The sequence below is a fragment of the Lepidochelys kempii genome, chromosome 3, assembly GCF_965140265.1.
Source record: "Lepidochelys kempii isolate rLepKem1 chromosome 3, rLepKem1.hap2, whole genome shotgun sequence".
NCBI classification, from domain to species: Eukaryota; Metazoa; Chordata; order Testudines; family Cheloniidae; genus Lepidochelys; species Lepidochelys kempii.
Window position 1 is genome coordinate 11,719,721 of NC_133258.1, and position 12,727 is coordinate 11,732,447.

The 12,727-nt window shown below is 44.1% G+C and overlaps 1 protein-coding gene across 27 annotated transcripts in view; it reads left to right on the forward strand.

Annotated features, from left to right (window-relative positions):
- The window catches only part of PKHD1 (PKHD1 ciliary IPT domain containing fibrocystin/polyductin), a 467,199-nt gene that overhangs the window by 63,978 nt on the left and 390,494 nt on the right, over positions 1–12,727 (forward strand). For all 27 annotated transcript variants that reach the window (XR_012157892.1, XR_012157891.1, XR_012157890.1 and 24 more), the window contains 3 exons: positions 2,126–2,404; positions 5,509–5,639; positions 7,502–7,637. Coding sequence is in view for 20 of the 27 variants with exons in the window: in XM_073335719.1 (XP_073191820.1) it covers positions 2,126–2,404; positions 5,509–5,639; positions 7,502–7,637 (546 nt within the window). In the remaining 7 variants the exon portion in view is untranslated. The remainder of the gene's footprint in view (positions 1–2,125; positions 2,405–5,508; positions 5,640–7,501; positions 7,638–12,727) is intronic.

Genomic DNA, 12,727 nt, shown 5'->3' on the forward strand with positions numbered 1-12,727 from the left:
TACCATTTTTAATGACTGGGAAAATAACAAAATCACTGTGATAAAGTTTACAGATGATAAAAATTGGGGGGTGGTAAATAATGAAGAGGACACGTCACTGATTCAGAGCAATCTGGATCATTTTATAAACTGGGCACAAGCAAAGAATATGAGTTTTAGTATGGCTAAATATGTACCTATAGGAATAAAAAATGTAGGCCATATATACAGAATGGGGTACTCTGTCATGGGAAACGGTGACTCTGAGAAAGATTTGGAGGTAGGGGTGGATAATCAACTGAACATGAGCTCCCAGTGTGACACTGGCCAAAAGAGCTAATGCGATCTGGGATACATAAACAAGGGATCTTGAGTATCAGGACAGAGGTTATTTTTACCTCTGTCTCTGTACCCACTGCTTTAATACTGGATCCAGTTCTGGAGCCCACAATTCAAGAAGGATGCGGAGAAATTGGAGAGGGTTCAGAGAAGAGCCATGAGAATGATTAGAAAACATGCCTTATGGAGATAGATTAAGCTCCTTGAGTCTATTTAGCTTATCAAAGAGATGGTTAAGGGATGACTTGATTACAGTCTATCAGTACTTATGTGGGGAACAACTATTTCATAATGGGATCTTCAGTCTAGCAGAGAAAGGTTAAACACAAGCCAATGGCTATCAGTTGAAGCTAAACAAATTGAGACCAGAAATAAAGCATAAATTTATAACAGTGAGAGTAATTAACCACTGGAACAATTTACCAGGGGTTGTGGTGGATTCTCCACCACTGGCAATTTTTAAATCAAGGTTGGATGTTTTTCTAAAAGATGCTCTAGGAATAATTTTGGGGAAGTTCTATGGCCTACGCTGTACAGGAGGTCAGACTAGATGATTACAATGGTCCCTTCTGGTCTCAAAAAAATGAAGTCCCCTCCGGCCCAAGCAGCAGGGCTGGGAAGACCCCTGAACCTAAAGGGGAGCTCTTTTGTGGTAAGCCGATTGAACTAAATTGGACCCCAGGAGAAGGGGACTGTTGTTTAAAGACTCTGGGTGTGAGTGGTTTATTTCTGAACCCTGAGAGCAGAGAGCCATGCAGGGCCACACGGGACCACAAGGAGGTGTGGTCAGGCTCATTGCCCCATGACACAGCCTGATCTTCAGCTGTTGTACATCAGCATAACTACACTGAAGTCAACCGAGTTATGTTAAATCACACCGGGATCTAGTCCAATAGAATTAAACTGATGGAGGCCATTTAATTTTATAGCTTTCTTATCCCAGAATATAATATATAAGATGGACCGAGTATCACAAAAGCAAGACTAGAGATGGTCAACAATTTATCTGAAAAAATTTACCTCTTTATTCAGTTCATCTGACAACAGATAATTGTGTGTGCTGTTCATCTGTTTGATGCACTGTCCAAGCAAACATATTTCAGCCTATAGATTGGTTGCAACCAATCTACTGCTCATGGTGTGTGATTGGTCACATAAGTCACACAATCTTGTTCCTAATTCCTACTACAACTCCCATGAGGCAATGTGTTGCTATGGAAATGTAGCTAAATGTCCTGCTGAAGGGATTCCAAATGAAACTTTTTGGGTCAGTTCATGAAAATGAAATATTCCAATTTGGATTGAATGTTCCCGTGGAAAAAAATAAGTTTTGTGGGAACTGCATTTTCTGTTAGAAAAACATTCAGATGGAAAATTCCTTATCTACTCTGTTCTCACACGGTGTCTTGCAGCCCTCACCTAGCTTTAGCGGAGACCAGAAGAAGGTATAGATTCGAGATGGAGGAAAACGATAAACATAGGAGACCTCTGTTGTTTGTAGTGTGGTAGTATCTATGAACCATCATGGGTCAGGACCCCAATGTGCTAGGCACCATATGAGATCACAGTAAAAGTGCAAGAAAAGAGACAATAGGTGAATGTGACCGACTCGGGAGGAGCAGAGGGAAACAATTTTTTACATTGTGATGACGATAGTTTTGCTAGGCACTCGTATAACTAGGGTGATGAGACTGCCCTAAATGCTTAGGCACAGTTAGCCTAAGCAGCTTCGTTGTTCTTGGGAAGCAAATTTGGGTGTCATTACTTAGCAACAGATTTGTAATTTTGTTTTAATTTATCCTTCCAGCTGACGGACTCCACGCTAGAGTTTATATCACAGGGTCTGGCTTTGCTGGGGGCAGCCAAGCACTGCAGATAGAGGTGAACCACACGACCTGCCAAGTCATGACTTCAAATCAAACTGGTATAGTTTGCTGGATGAACGTATTACCAATGGGACTGTACCAGGTTACATTACTGGTGAGACCGTATGGGTTTGCTCGCAATGCCAGCAAAGGACAGGGCATCTACCTGAGAGTTAAGCCCAGGCTGGAAGCTATTGAACCTCCGACAGCTTCAGAGATTGGTATGTCTGAATTCAATATAAGCTCTCACATGAATATCTGCCTTTAGCATTATTGTTTTCAATAGGGTGTTTTTTCAACATTTGTATATGGGGCTTTAGCGGCTCATCTCTCCACCTGACATGGGAGTGACCAGGCACATTACATGTGCCCAATGGAGTAAAGTTTAATTTCTAGGGGCAGTGTTTCTCAGGAAGATGGCAGCTGGCTCTGGCTCTTCACTGGGGGTGCTACGTCTCCTGGCTAGCTGTCTTGCAGTGCAGATGGATATGGGTGTATGCTACAGCTCTGGATAGTGGTGAGAGTTTCATGGGTAATTTTCTCATGTCATTTTGAATGCGGCCTGCGAAGTGTAATAAATTACTACATTGTGTACTTTGAGTGACCAAATGGAAATTGTGTCTCTGGCTAGCTACAAAATCTACTGAGAAAACCTCAAAAAGCAAAGCCCAAACCAATATTTTCCCTCTCACCTTTAAAGTATAAGAGGAAAAAGGAGGCCACTATCTCCTCTTTCTGAAAAAGAAACATTCCCAAGCTATTCATAGAGTTTAAGTCCAGAAGGCACCATTATGATCATCTAGTCTGACCTCCTGCATAACATAAGTCAGAGAATTCTACCAGGTGACTCCTGTATCAAGCCCAGGGAAGGGGCAGGGTAGATCCTGGGTTGCCCTTAGATTAAAAAAGTGATCTTGGGCGTAAAAAGGTTGGAGACCTATAGAGAGAATATTTTAGAAAGGTGTCCAATCTTGTTTTAAAGAACTTGAGAGAAGGATCTACCACATCCCTTGGTAAATTGTTCCAATGGTTAATCACCCTCGCTGTTAAACATTTATATCTTATTTCTAGCCTGCATTTATGCTTCCAGCCATTGAATCTCATTACAGCTTTCTCTGCTCAGTTGAAAAGTCTGCTGCTATCAGATGTTCTCCTTGTGTAGTTACCTGTAGTCACCTCTTAATCTTCTCTTTGTTTCCTAAAGTCTGGTACACCTCTGAAAGCTGACCAATATATCAGCTTCAGTTAGGGGTCTGGTTTCTTTCTACTGACCTAATCATACCAGGACAAGCCCTATTTTGGATGCAGTTATACTGGTATAAAGGTGCCTTATATTGGAATAGCTGATTGCTCTCTATATCGGAATAAGCTATACTGATATAAGTGAGACCCACTGGTTGGTGTGTGTTATAAGTTCCGCTCCATGCTAATCTGCAAAGGACATGAGTAGCTGCCGCCTCTAGGGGCAGAGGTTTGGCTCATTAGCTCAAGCTATTGTGACTCATGCATTGATCTGTAGGGGGTCTCCCATTCAATCCCTGGTGTACTGGCCATAAAGACAGCAGTCACAGAAGCACTTTTCTATTAGTATAACTGCTCCACACTGGGGGGGAGGGTTGTACAGCTTTGACTATACCAGTATAGTTAAACTATACTATTGTAGTTAAAGCAGTACAACACTTATCTGTAGATAAGCCTGTAATCTCTCAATGTAAGGCAAGCTTTCCAAACCTCAGATTGTTCTTGCAGCTATTTTCTGAAAGCTAGTCCATGGATCACCAGTGGCCTGCAAAACACTTCCTACTGGTCCCTGGAGAGCTGCCTGGTCACATGGTGTCAGTTTCTCCTGGTTTCCAGCTGCTACATCGCCTTAAAAGCCGCTAAAAATGCATTCAGTACTTCTCTAATGTTACTCTGCCATGTAAGAACTTTGGGAGTGGCCACAAGGACATTATTTGACCACTAGTGGGAGAGGAGGTGGCCTGGGCAGGCTTGATTGGCAGGGGAGGTGAGCCACATGGCAGTGAATGAGAAGGGAGATGGGTCCAGGAGACGCAGTGTCTATTAAAATGTGGTCCACTCTATGATGAAGTTGGAAGTCACCTTGCTGTGGAGTTCTTAACCTGGGGGTTGTGAACAGGCTTCAGGGGTTCACAACCCCAACCTCCTTTCCTTATGGCTAGATGGAGTGGGGGTCCCAGATGTTTCTGTTCTTACATGGATGGGGTCCTGGTACAGGGAAAGGTTAAGAATTGCTGCTGTACATCATTTAAAAAGAAGTAGGTACAAAGCTTTGGCCTTGTTTTTTTCCTCTCACTACACGCCCAGTAGTCCAACTCCTCTTCTGATTGCAATGATCTTTCACTCATTAAAAAGAAAAACAAGTATATTGTTATCCTACATTACACATGCTTTGAACATTTGTAATTGGAAAGAGTTACAGCTTCCATCTGTGTTTTTAATTTCTTCCATTAAAATGCCTCTCCAATTCTCTCAAAAAATGCACACATGATTTTGCATACGGATATCAGTGCAGATATCAAAACTTATGAGCATTAATGGATATAAAGTACACATGAATAGTGTACGCTTAATTTGGGGCTGTTTATCCTGCAGTCCCCACAGGAGAGACCTGGCTTAAGTTTTGAGTTGCGTTCCACTGTTGTAAACACAGGAAACTCAGACTTCTAGAGGGAGAGGCTACAGAGTATCTTCAAAAACAATGAGGAGTTCGGTAGCACCTTAAAGACTAACAGATTTATTTGGGCATAAGCTTTCATGGGTACAAACCTCACTTCTTCAGATGCATGGAGTGAAAGTTTCAGATACAGGCGTAAATATACTGACATATGAAGAGAAGGGAGGTACCCTACAAGTGGAGAATAAGTGTTGACAGGGCCAATTCAGTCAGGGTGGATGTGGTCCACTCCCAATAATTTATGAGGAGGTGTCAATACCAAGAGAGGGAAAGTTGCTTTTGTAGTGAGCCAGCCACTCCCAGTCCCTGTTCAAGCCCAAAGTAATGGTGTCAAATTTGCAAATGAATTTTAGTTCTGCAGTGTCTCTTTGAAGTCTGTTTTGAAGTTTTTTCGTTGAAGGATGGCTACTTTTAAATCTGTTATTGAATGTCCAGGGAGATTGAAGTGTTCTCCTACTGGCTTTTGTATGTTACCATTTCTGATGACTGATTTGTGTCCATTTAATTTTTTACATACAGACTGTCTGGTTTGGCCAATGTACATGGCAGAGGGGCATTGCTAGCACACAATGTCAGATATAACACTTTCTGTACGCTGCACTTACGATGAAATCATTGGTTTTGTAGGAGGGTGCACAGTGATCCTCCGAGGGACTGGTTTTGATGGGGTAAGCCTGGTGTTGTTTGGATCTCAGCCTTGTCCAATTAACACCAACACCAGCAACTCAGTAAGGATTGAATGTGAAGTTCCCTCTCGGGTAAGAAACAGCATTTCATACTTGTCCATGTAGCCCAGTGGGCTAGCTTGCCTTCATTATATTTACTGAGTTGCATCATATTCTGCTTTGCATTATATTCAGCAGTAATGCAAGAAACCTACAGGCCTGTATACTGTAAGACATTAGCTTCAGCAAGTTGGCATAAGGTTTGACACCTCTGATCTTTGAACAGATAAACGGCCCAATGGAAAATCCCCAAGTATTTGGGGAGCTGAAAATAGAGTTTAAGGGAAAATTCTGACCACAGGTAAATAATTCAGCCACAGAAGTGTCCTAGCAATGAACTGATGTACATAATAGCTACATGAGATACATTTAAGGCTAGCCTGCTTGCTTGCCTATATGTATTCCTTTTCTTATAAGTTTCTTATTTTCTTATAGGTTTGATTATTTGTTTTTTTATAATAGGTTTATTGTAGGGTATATTTTGGCTGTAACACAAGGGACCTGCAGGCCACATCCTGTATGGTGAGCTAAGGCAAAGTTAGCATACATGTGTCTGGGACCTTTCACCTAGATAAATGGAGCTAAAGCATAAGGTCCATATATGACTGCAACTTTTAACATAGAGGATACATTGAAATAGATTGGCATAGGGGCTTTCCTAAATTTAGACCCTTTTAAATGTAAAAGGTACACCACAACGTAGAGCGTGGAAAGAACTGAAATAACCAGTTAGGACAGAAATAGCAAATGTGATACCTAACCACAAAAGGGCCATGGTAACGAATTGACTTATGTAATAAGTTGAGATCATTGATATACTAACCTATAGGAAAAAGACTTTCCAACATCAATGAGGTGAGGAAATACAAATAAGGAGAAGGGAAAAATCCCCTACTGAATATGCATCAAACATAACGGTGTCAGTGTAACATATTATAAAAGAGACATCCCAGCCTAGGGGCAGTAGGAGAGAGAGAAGTAGTCCTTGGGAGGTGCCAGAATGATGGCCACTGGTGATGATGGGAAGGGTGATGATGAGGAAGATGATGGCTAACATTTTAGGTTGTTCTGCAAGGGCTGATGTGAGTATATGGATGTGCAGATGTACATTCTGTAGAATCTCTATCTACCTTACTAAGTTGGGGTGTTTGTGACTCTGCTAAATGTATTAAACTATATTTGTAAATATAAAAGAGTTCCTATATTCTGAGTGTTGCAACTCTACACATCAGGGTTCCCAACTATATAATAATTTAAATAATACTGGGCTTGATCTTGGGGCAAGAACCTGTCAACCCTCAAAGTGATAACTGGGGATTCTTAAGTAATCAATATAATTAATACATAATCTAAGATCAGGCTACACCCCTCTGGGGAGAATCAATTTGCAGGGGCATGAGAGAGGCTCATGTGGCCCTTTCTTTTGTATCTGTATGTTCATCACTGGTGGATTGCTTGCAGGCTACATGTGTCCAAGTGGTTAAATGATGTTCCAAGTCAATGATTGCAAACACCAGGCTCAGTAGTGAAGCTTCACACAAACAGAAGTGGGACTAGCACTACAGACTTTTGGCTCCAGCAACATATGTCCATACCGTTTGCGCAAAAGGAGTCTCTCTGGCTGTTGTAGTAGTGTTAAGGCTCATATTCTCTGGAGGCACCCACGACTGAGCATCATAATCGCACACACTTGAGCAGAGGGCAGTGGTGGCCATACATGTTAGCACCTTGCCATGACCCGTCTTGGGTTCTACTTATGCTCTATGGATGCTTCTCTAGCTGATAAGCTCAGGTCAGGACATTAATGCCCTTAATCTTGCATGTAAGGGAAGGAGGTACTTGTATTTTACTAAGACATGTTAATCTCTGCTCTTTTTTCAAACTCTGTTTTCCAGGGGGATGAAGACTATGTTGTCCCTGTGACACTAACCGCTGGGTCCCAGTCTGCCACGTTCCCCGAGGTGTTTAAGTACGATCCTTCTTTAAATCCAGCCGTTGTATCGCTGAGCAGAAACAGAAGCACCACAGCAGGTGACAAAGCCAGAGTCTCGAGATGCAAAGAGATGGCGGGTGTAAAAATCTAACTGCTCTAAAAAGTTTAATTTTCCATTGTTGCCAACAACGCGGGCAGGGCAGAGGCACTAGGTGACCAAGAGGGCTGGGGATTGCTGCTTGCACATGGAGCCTTTTACTCCCAGGTCACCAGTTCCAGTCTGGCCTTGTTCAGTCGTGAAGACTCTTGCCATCTGATGGTGCCCCTGTGGCCCATGTGAGAAGAGTCGTTGGTTTCAGCTTAATATAGCTGGGTGTCCATATTTATAAACCATCATCACAGCTGGGTGTCCTGCTGGCATGGTGAGCAGTCCAGGGATGAGAATGGACCATAGAGACTGACCTATCCTTGTGTCCCTGAGGTAATCCAAATTCAGGGCATAGTAGCATGTGTGTAGTGTGGGGCCAGGAATGAGGAAGAACTTGCTTTGCTACTGTCCATACTATACCTGTAATAGGGGGTGTGATAACACACCTCTCATCACTTTTCATCAGTAGATCTCAAAGCACTTTTGAAAAGAGATCTGGCTGAAAAGTTTCTGATGAAACAGTATCTCAGGCCAGGATCGAATTTCTGGAAAGAGAGAGAGAGTAGCCCCCACAGACTAGTCAATAGCTCAGTGATTAGGGTACTCAGTATGATATGGGGAATTGAACATGGGTCCTCTGTCTGCTAAGTGACTGACTGAATGACTAGACTATTGGCTTTTCTGGGTGTCCTTTCTCTCTCTCTCTCTCTCTCTCTCTTTTTTTTTTTAAATGAAAAATCTCAAATAGGCTCATTTTCATTCTGTAATGGAACAAAACGGTCAAAACATCCAAATGTTTCAGTAAATGGAATTCTTGTTTTCTGGCCAGCCCTAGTAAGTATCATTAATCCCAATTTATAGGTGGGGAAACTGAGGCACAGGGCAGTCAAGTGACTTGCTCAAGGTCATCCAGCAGACCAGTGCCAGAGCAGCACCCAGGTCTCCTGAGTACCAGGCTCTATACCTTAGGCCATATTGCCTCTCAGAAAGCTTCAATTCTCAAGCCAGCCTCATACTGCTCCCCATCTGAGCACATTCCATGTAAAATCAATTGTTGTAGTGAACTTGTCCCTAGTGAACTTGATGGACTCTCTAGCATCTCCATTTTCAAGGCCAAAACTCTGCTTGGGGTAGAGTTTGCATGTTTAATTTATCTTTTATGAATTTCTTCTCTTTAAATGTTGTTGGTTGCTCAGAGTTGAAGGTTACATGGGGTGTCAGTGGTGTGAGTGTCACTTTTATTGTGGAAAGGCATTTCTGAAGGGGGAAAGGTTTCGCAGCCGACAGCCAGGCTCTGGATTTGCCTGATCTCCTCTGGCAGCTTGCTCCATGGCCAGCTCCAACACCTTCTGCAAATATGCAGTTCACTGAAAATAAAATAGTGGAGACCATGTCCCTCGGAAAACTTAGCCCATTGGATGTAAATATTTACTAACTTCATCTTCTGCCCCCATTATCACTTTTTTTCAGTTATCTTAAGTGAGTAGTTTCCTGATGCTGTAGCCTTTTGTTTTTAGCAAATATTTCCCGGGCCAGGAACATTAAAGGTGCTCACGCCAGCCTACTATATCTAGAACGTAACACCTCCTTTCTCTCTCTGAGGAGACAAGTATTGCCAGTCAGCAGCAGCCTGGTTATTGCCATGGTTATATATTGGGGTTGGACTGAATGATCTGGACCAAGAGGAAATTGGAGAGTGGGGAATCAGTTACTGACTGCAGAGCCAACACAGCGAGCTTAGTTTAGCAGACAAAGGTTAGAGACAGCCTTATAGCTTATAGACTTCAAGCAATAGCTTATAGATATTTGGCATGTGAGGTTGCAGCCCAAATGCAACGGGCAGGCGGTGTTGTGTTAGATAGATAGATAGGGAGCTGGACTGGAAGTCAGGTGGGTTCCAGTCCCAGCTCTGTTGTTGAGCTGCTCTCTGACAAGTCACTTCACCTCTCCTATCCATTTACCTGGCTTGTGTATTTAGGTTGTAAACTCTCTGAGGCAGGAGCTGTTGTAATACCAACAGTCCCCGGTCATCGGTGGGCAGGATCAAACTGGGGATCTCTGGAGCTTAGTGCATGAGCCTCTACAGCATGAGCTAAAAGCCAACTGCCTGTTAGCTAAGGCTGTAGAGCAGACTCATTAATCTCTCGCTCTGAGTGGTCTCGGTGCCACTAGATGGGACAGAACACCACACCCAGGAGGTGTGTGGGTTACACTGTCTCTTAGGATGTGTCTGTACCGCACGAAGGGCGGTGGGGTTCTGATCTCAGTGGGGTCTCAAGGTACTACTGTAATATAAATACCACTGCCACGTGTTGCCAGCCCAAGAAGATACCTGTGGTCTGAGATCCCGTTCTTGGGCAGGGGGACGTGTCTGAGTTTGACCTCACTCCTTGAGATTGCCCAGAAGACCATGTGATGTGGGACCCAATTCCAGGAGCACGGGCAGAACGTTGTCCGCAGCAGAACCGGAACCCAACCATTTCACAATCATCACAGCCCTATGGTATCGTTTCAGAGAGAGGGAACAGGAATGAAGAGTGGTGGAATAGGGAGGGGGAAAGGAAGAACAGACCCTCCCATCCCCACACCGTCCTGTCTCTTTCAGTTTTTTTCTTTTCTCATCTGTCTTTCGAGCCTATCCAATCTCTCCACTATGCACTAAAATAAAACTCCCCCTAGGCTCACCACCCTGGCTGGACGTAGCACCAATGCGAGAGGCGAGCTGATCACCTTCCTTACTGCACACACACAGTTTCTGTTCCATTTCCCTCTCCCCTTTTCATTTTCTAATACTGCAGAATGCCTAAATAAGGGAAAGTGTCCTTTATCGTCTGAATATTATTCAGATACGATAACACCAAAGGGAGATTTTTCTAGCCGCAGGCAGCACAAGTGTATGGAACTTCTTAATGTCATAGAATCTCATGAATGGTGATGGTACTGGGGGTTTAACCTCTTATTCAGAAGTCGGCTTTTAATATAATTTTCCTCCTATCATAAAAATAAATAAATGACACCAATGCCTTCCAGGCATTTTCGGATTAAGCTGACAATTGACCGAGAGTCCAAAGAGTTCAGGTCATTGAAAGTCTGTGAAGTTGTATATATTAAAGTTTCAAACTTTATTTGACTGTGATGGCACTGAGCCCACTTAGAGAGAGTTAAATGAGTCTGCTCTACAGCCTTAGCTAACAGGCAGTTGGCGTTTAGCTTCTACTGTAGAGGCTCATGTACTAAGCCCCAGAGGTTCCAGGTTCGATCCTGCCTGCCGACGACCGGGGTCTGTTGGTGTTCCATAAACAGGTTTTCAGTGAACTCTTCCCTGACATCTGGCGATGCACTGGGAGAAAAGACCTCAGGAGCAGATTGTATTTGCACAGACACACCGACTCTGCCTACGTGTTCAGCAGCCAGGACTGCTTTGCCAAAGTGATTGGTTTTGGGTTACAGTTCACTTTAGTATTGAATACAGGGCTAATGAAGTGTTGTTATCCTTATTGTATGAGTGTTGGGCAGCAGGACGGTACTTAGCCTGCCCTGATTGAAGGGGTCGCCCTAAACTGAACCTCACTTGCCAAGTGGGGAGGTGGGGGGGGTCGGGATGCCAAATCCCAGTGAGAACAAGAGTGGGTTGGGACAGATGTTCTTGTGGTGAGGTATGGACTCTGCATAAAGAATCCTAGACAACATTTGACCCTCCGCTCCCCTAAAGACAGAGCTGATGGAACCGTTTTTCTGCTCAGTTATTACTAGAGCTGAGTTCCCTGATGGGCAGGTCTAGGGGCTAAGGCTTAGACCTGGTCTGGGGACAGTGCTGCAGTAAAAGACAATGAACAGGCAGCTGCCCAGAGGTTGCCCACCACCCAGTGAAATCACGAAGAGTTGAACTCAGTCAGAACGAGGCTAAGTGGGGGAACCTCAGGATACGGCATCACAGAAGTGGCAGCGAGCAGCCAGGGAAGGGTGGCAGAGATAACAGCGGCAGCTGTGTTGAGCCAGTTGCAGAGGTGGAGGTGTCATCTATGCCTGCTTGGGGGGGGGACATTCTGTCCCCCTTTTGTAGTGACTAGGCCAGATAGAGATGAGCCTGCTACAGCCTGGGCTAAGAGAGATGTGTCTTTTAGCTCAGGCAGTAGAGACTCATTGTATTAAGCTCCAGAGGTCCCAGGTTTGATCCTGGCTGCCGCCAACTGGCATCTGCTGGCATTACAGAGGCATTACTCAATGCCCCCTTCCCCTTTTTTCAGGGGTGGGAGGTGGACCTGTGCGAATGCATTGCTGAACTCTGGGTCTTCGCTGACTAAGGCAACCAACTGTGAGTGGGATGCAGTGGAGGAGAAGGGGAGTGGTGTGTTAAATGGATATTTGTTTGTCAAACTTTCCTGCTGCAAGGTGGAAAACTGAGCAAAGGACACTGCCCAATGTACTATGGATGGGTGCTTGATTATGGTTACATACTTTTGAATTGTAGTTGTGGTGTTTTCACCAATGAATGCTGGATTCCCTTTCCCTCTTTAATAAAAGTTTTCTTTTGCTATACACTGATTCAGTGCTTGTGGTCTGCAATGCAGAGTTAGGTCAATGAAAGGCAGCTTATGTTGATCTAACTATGGAAGCGCCCACACTTAAATTTTGCTCCCATTGAATTAACTACCCCACTATGCCAACTTACTAATGCCACTTCCATGAGCAGCTTAGAGTGAGGGTCGATGTAGTGAGGTCGATACAGTGCCAACGTAGACACTGTGCTGCTCATGTCGACCGTCACTGGCTTTCAAGACCCTTCCCACCATGCCCCACGCCGACAGTACAATCGATACAAGCGCTCCTGGTGAGGGTGCGCACTGATGACCCAAGGAACAAAGTGTAGGCATGCACAAGCGGCGTAAGTACCGAGGCAGCTGTATGCCGATGTAAGTTAGGTCGACTTAATTTCGCAGTGTCGATGTGGCCTCTGAGGCGCCCAAGAGTGGTGTTTAGTTTTCCCAGGTTACTGGATGGGGGCTCGAGCTGGTTCTGTTTTGCTTTGCTAAGAAGAAT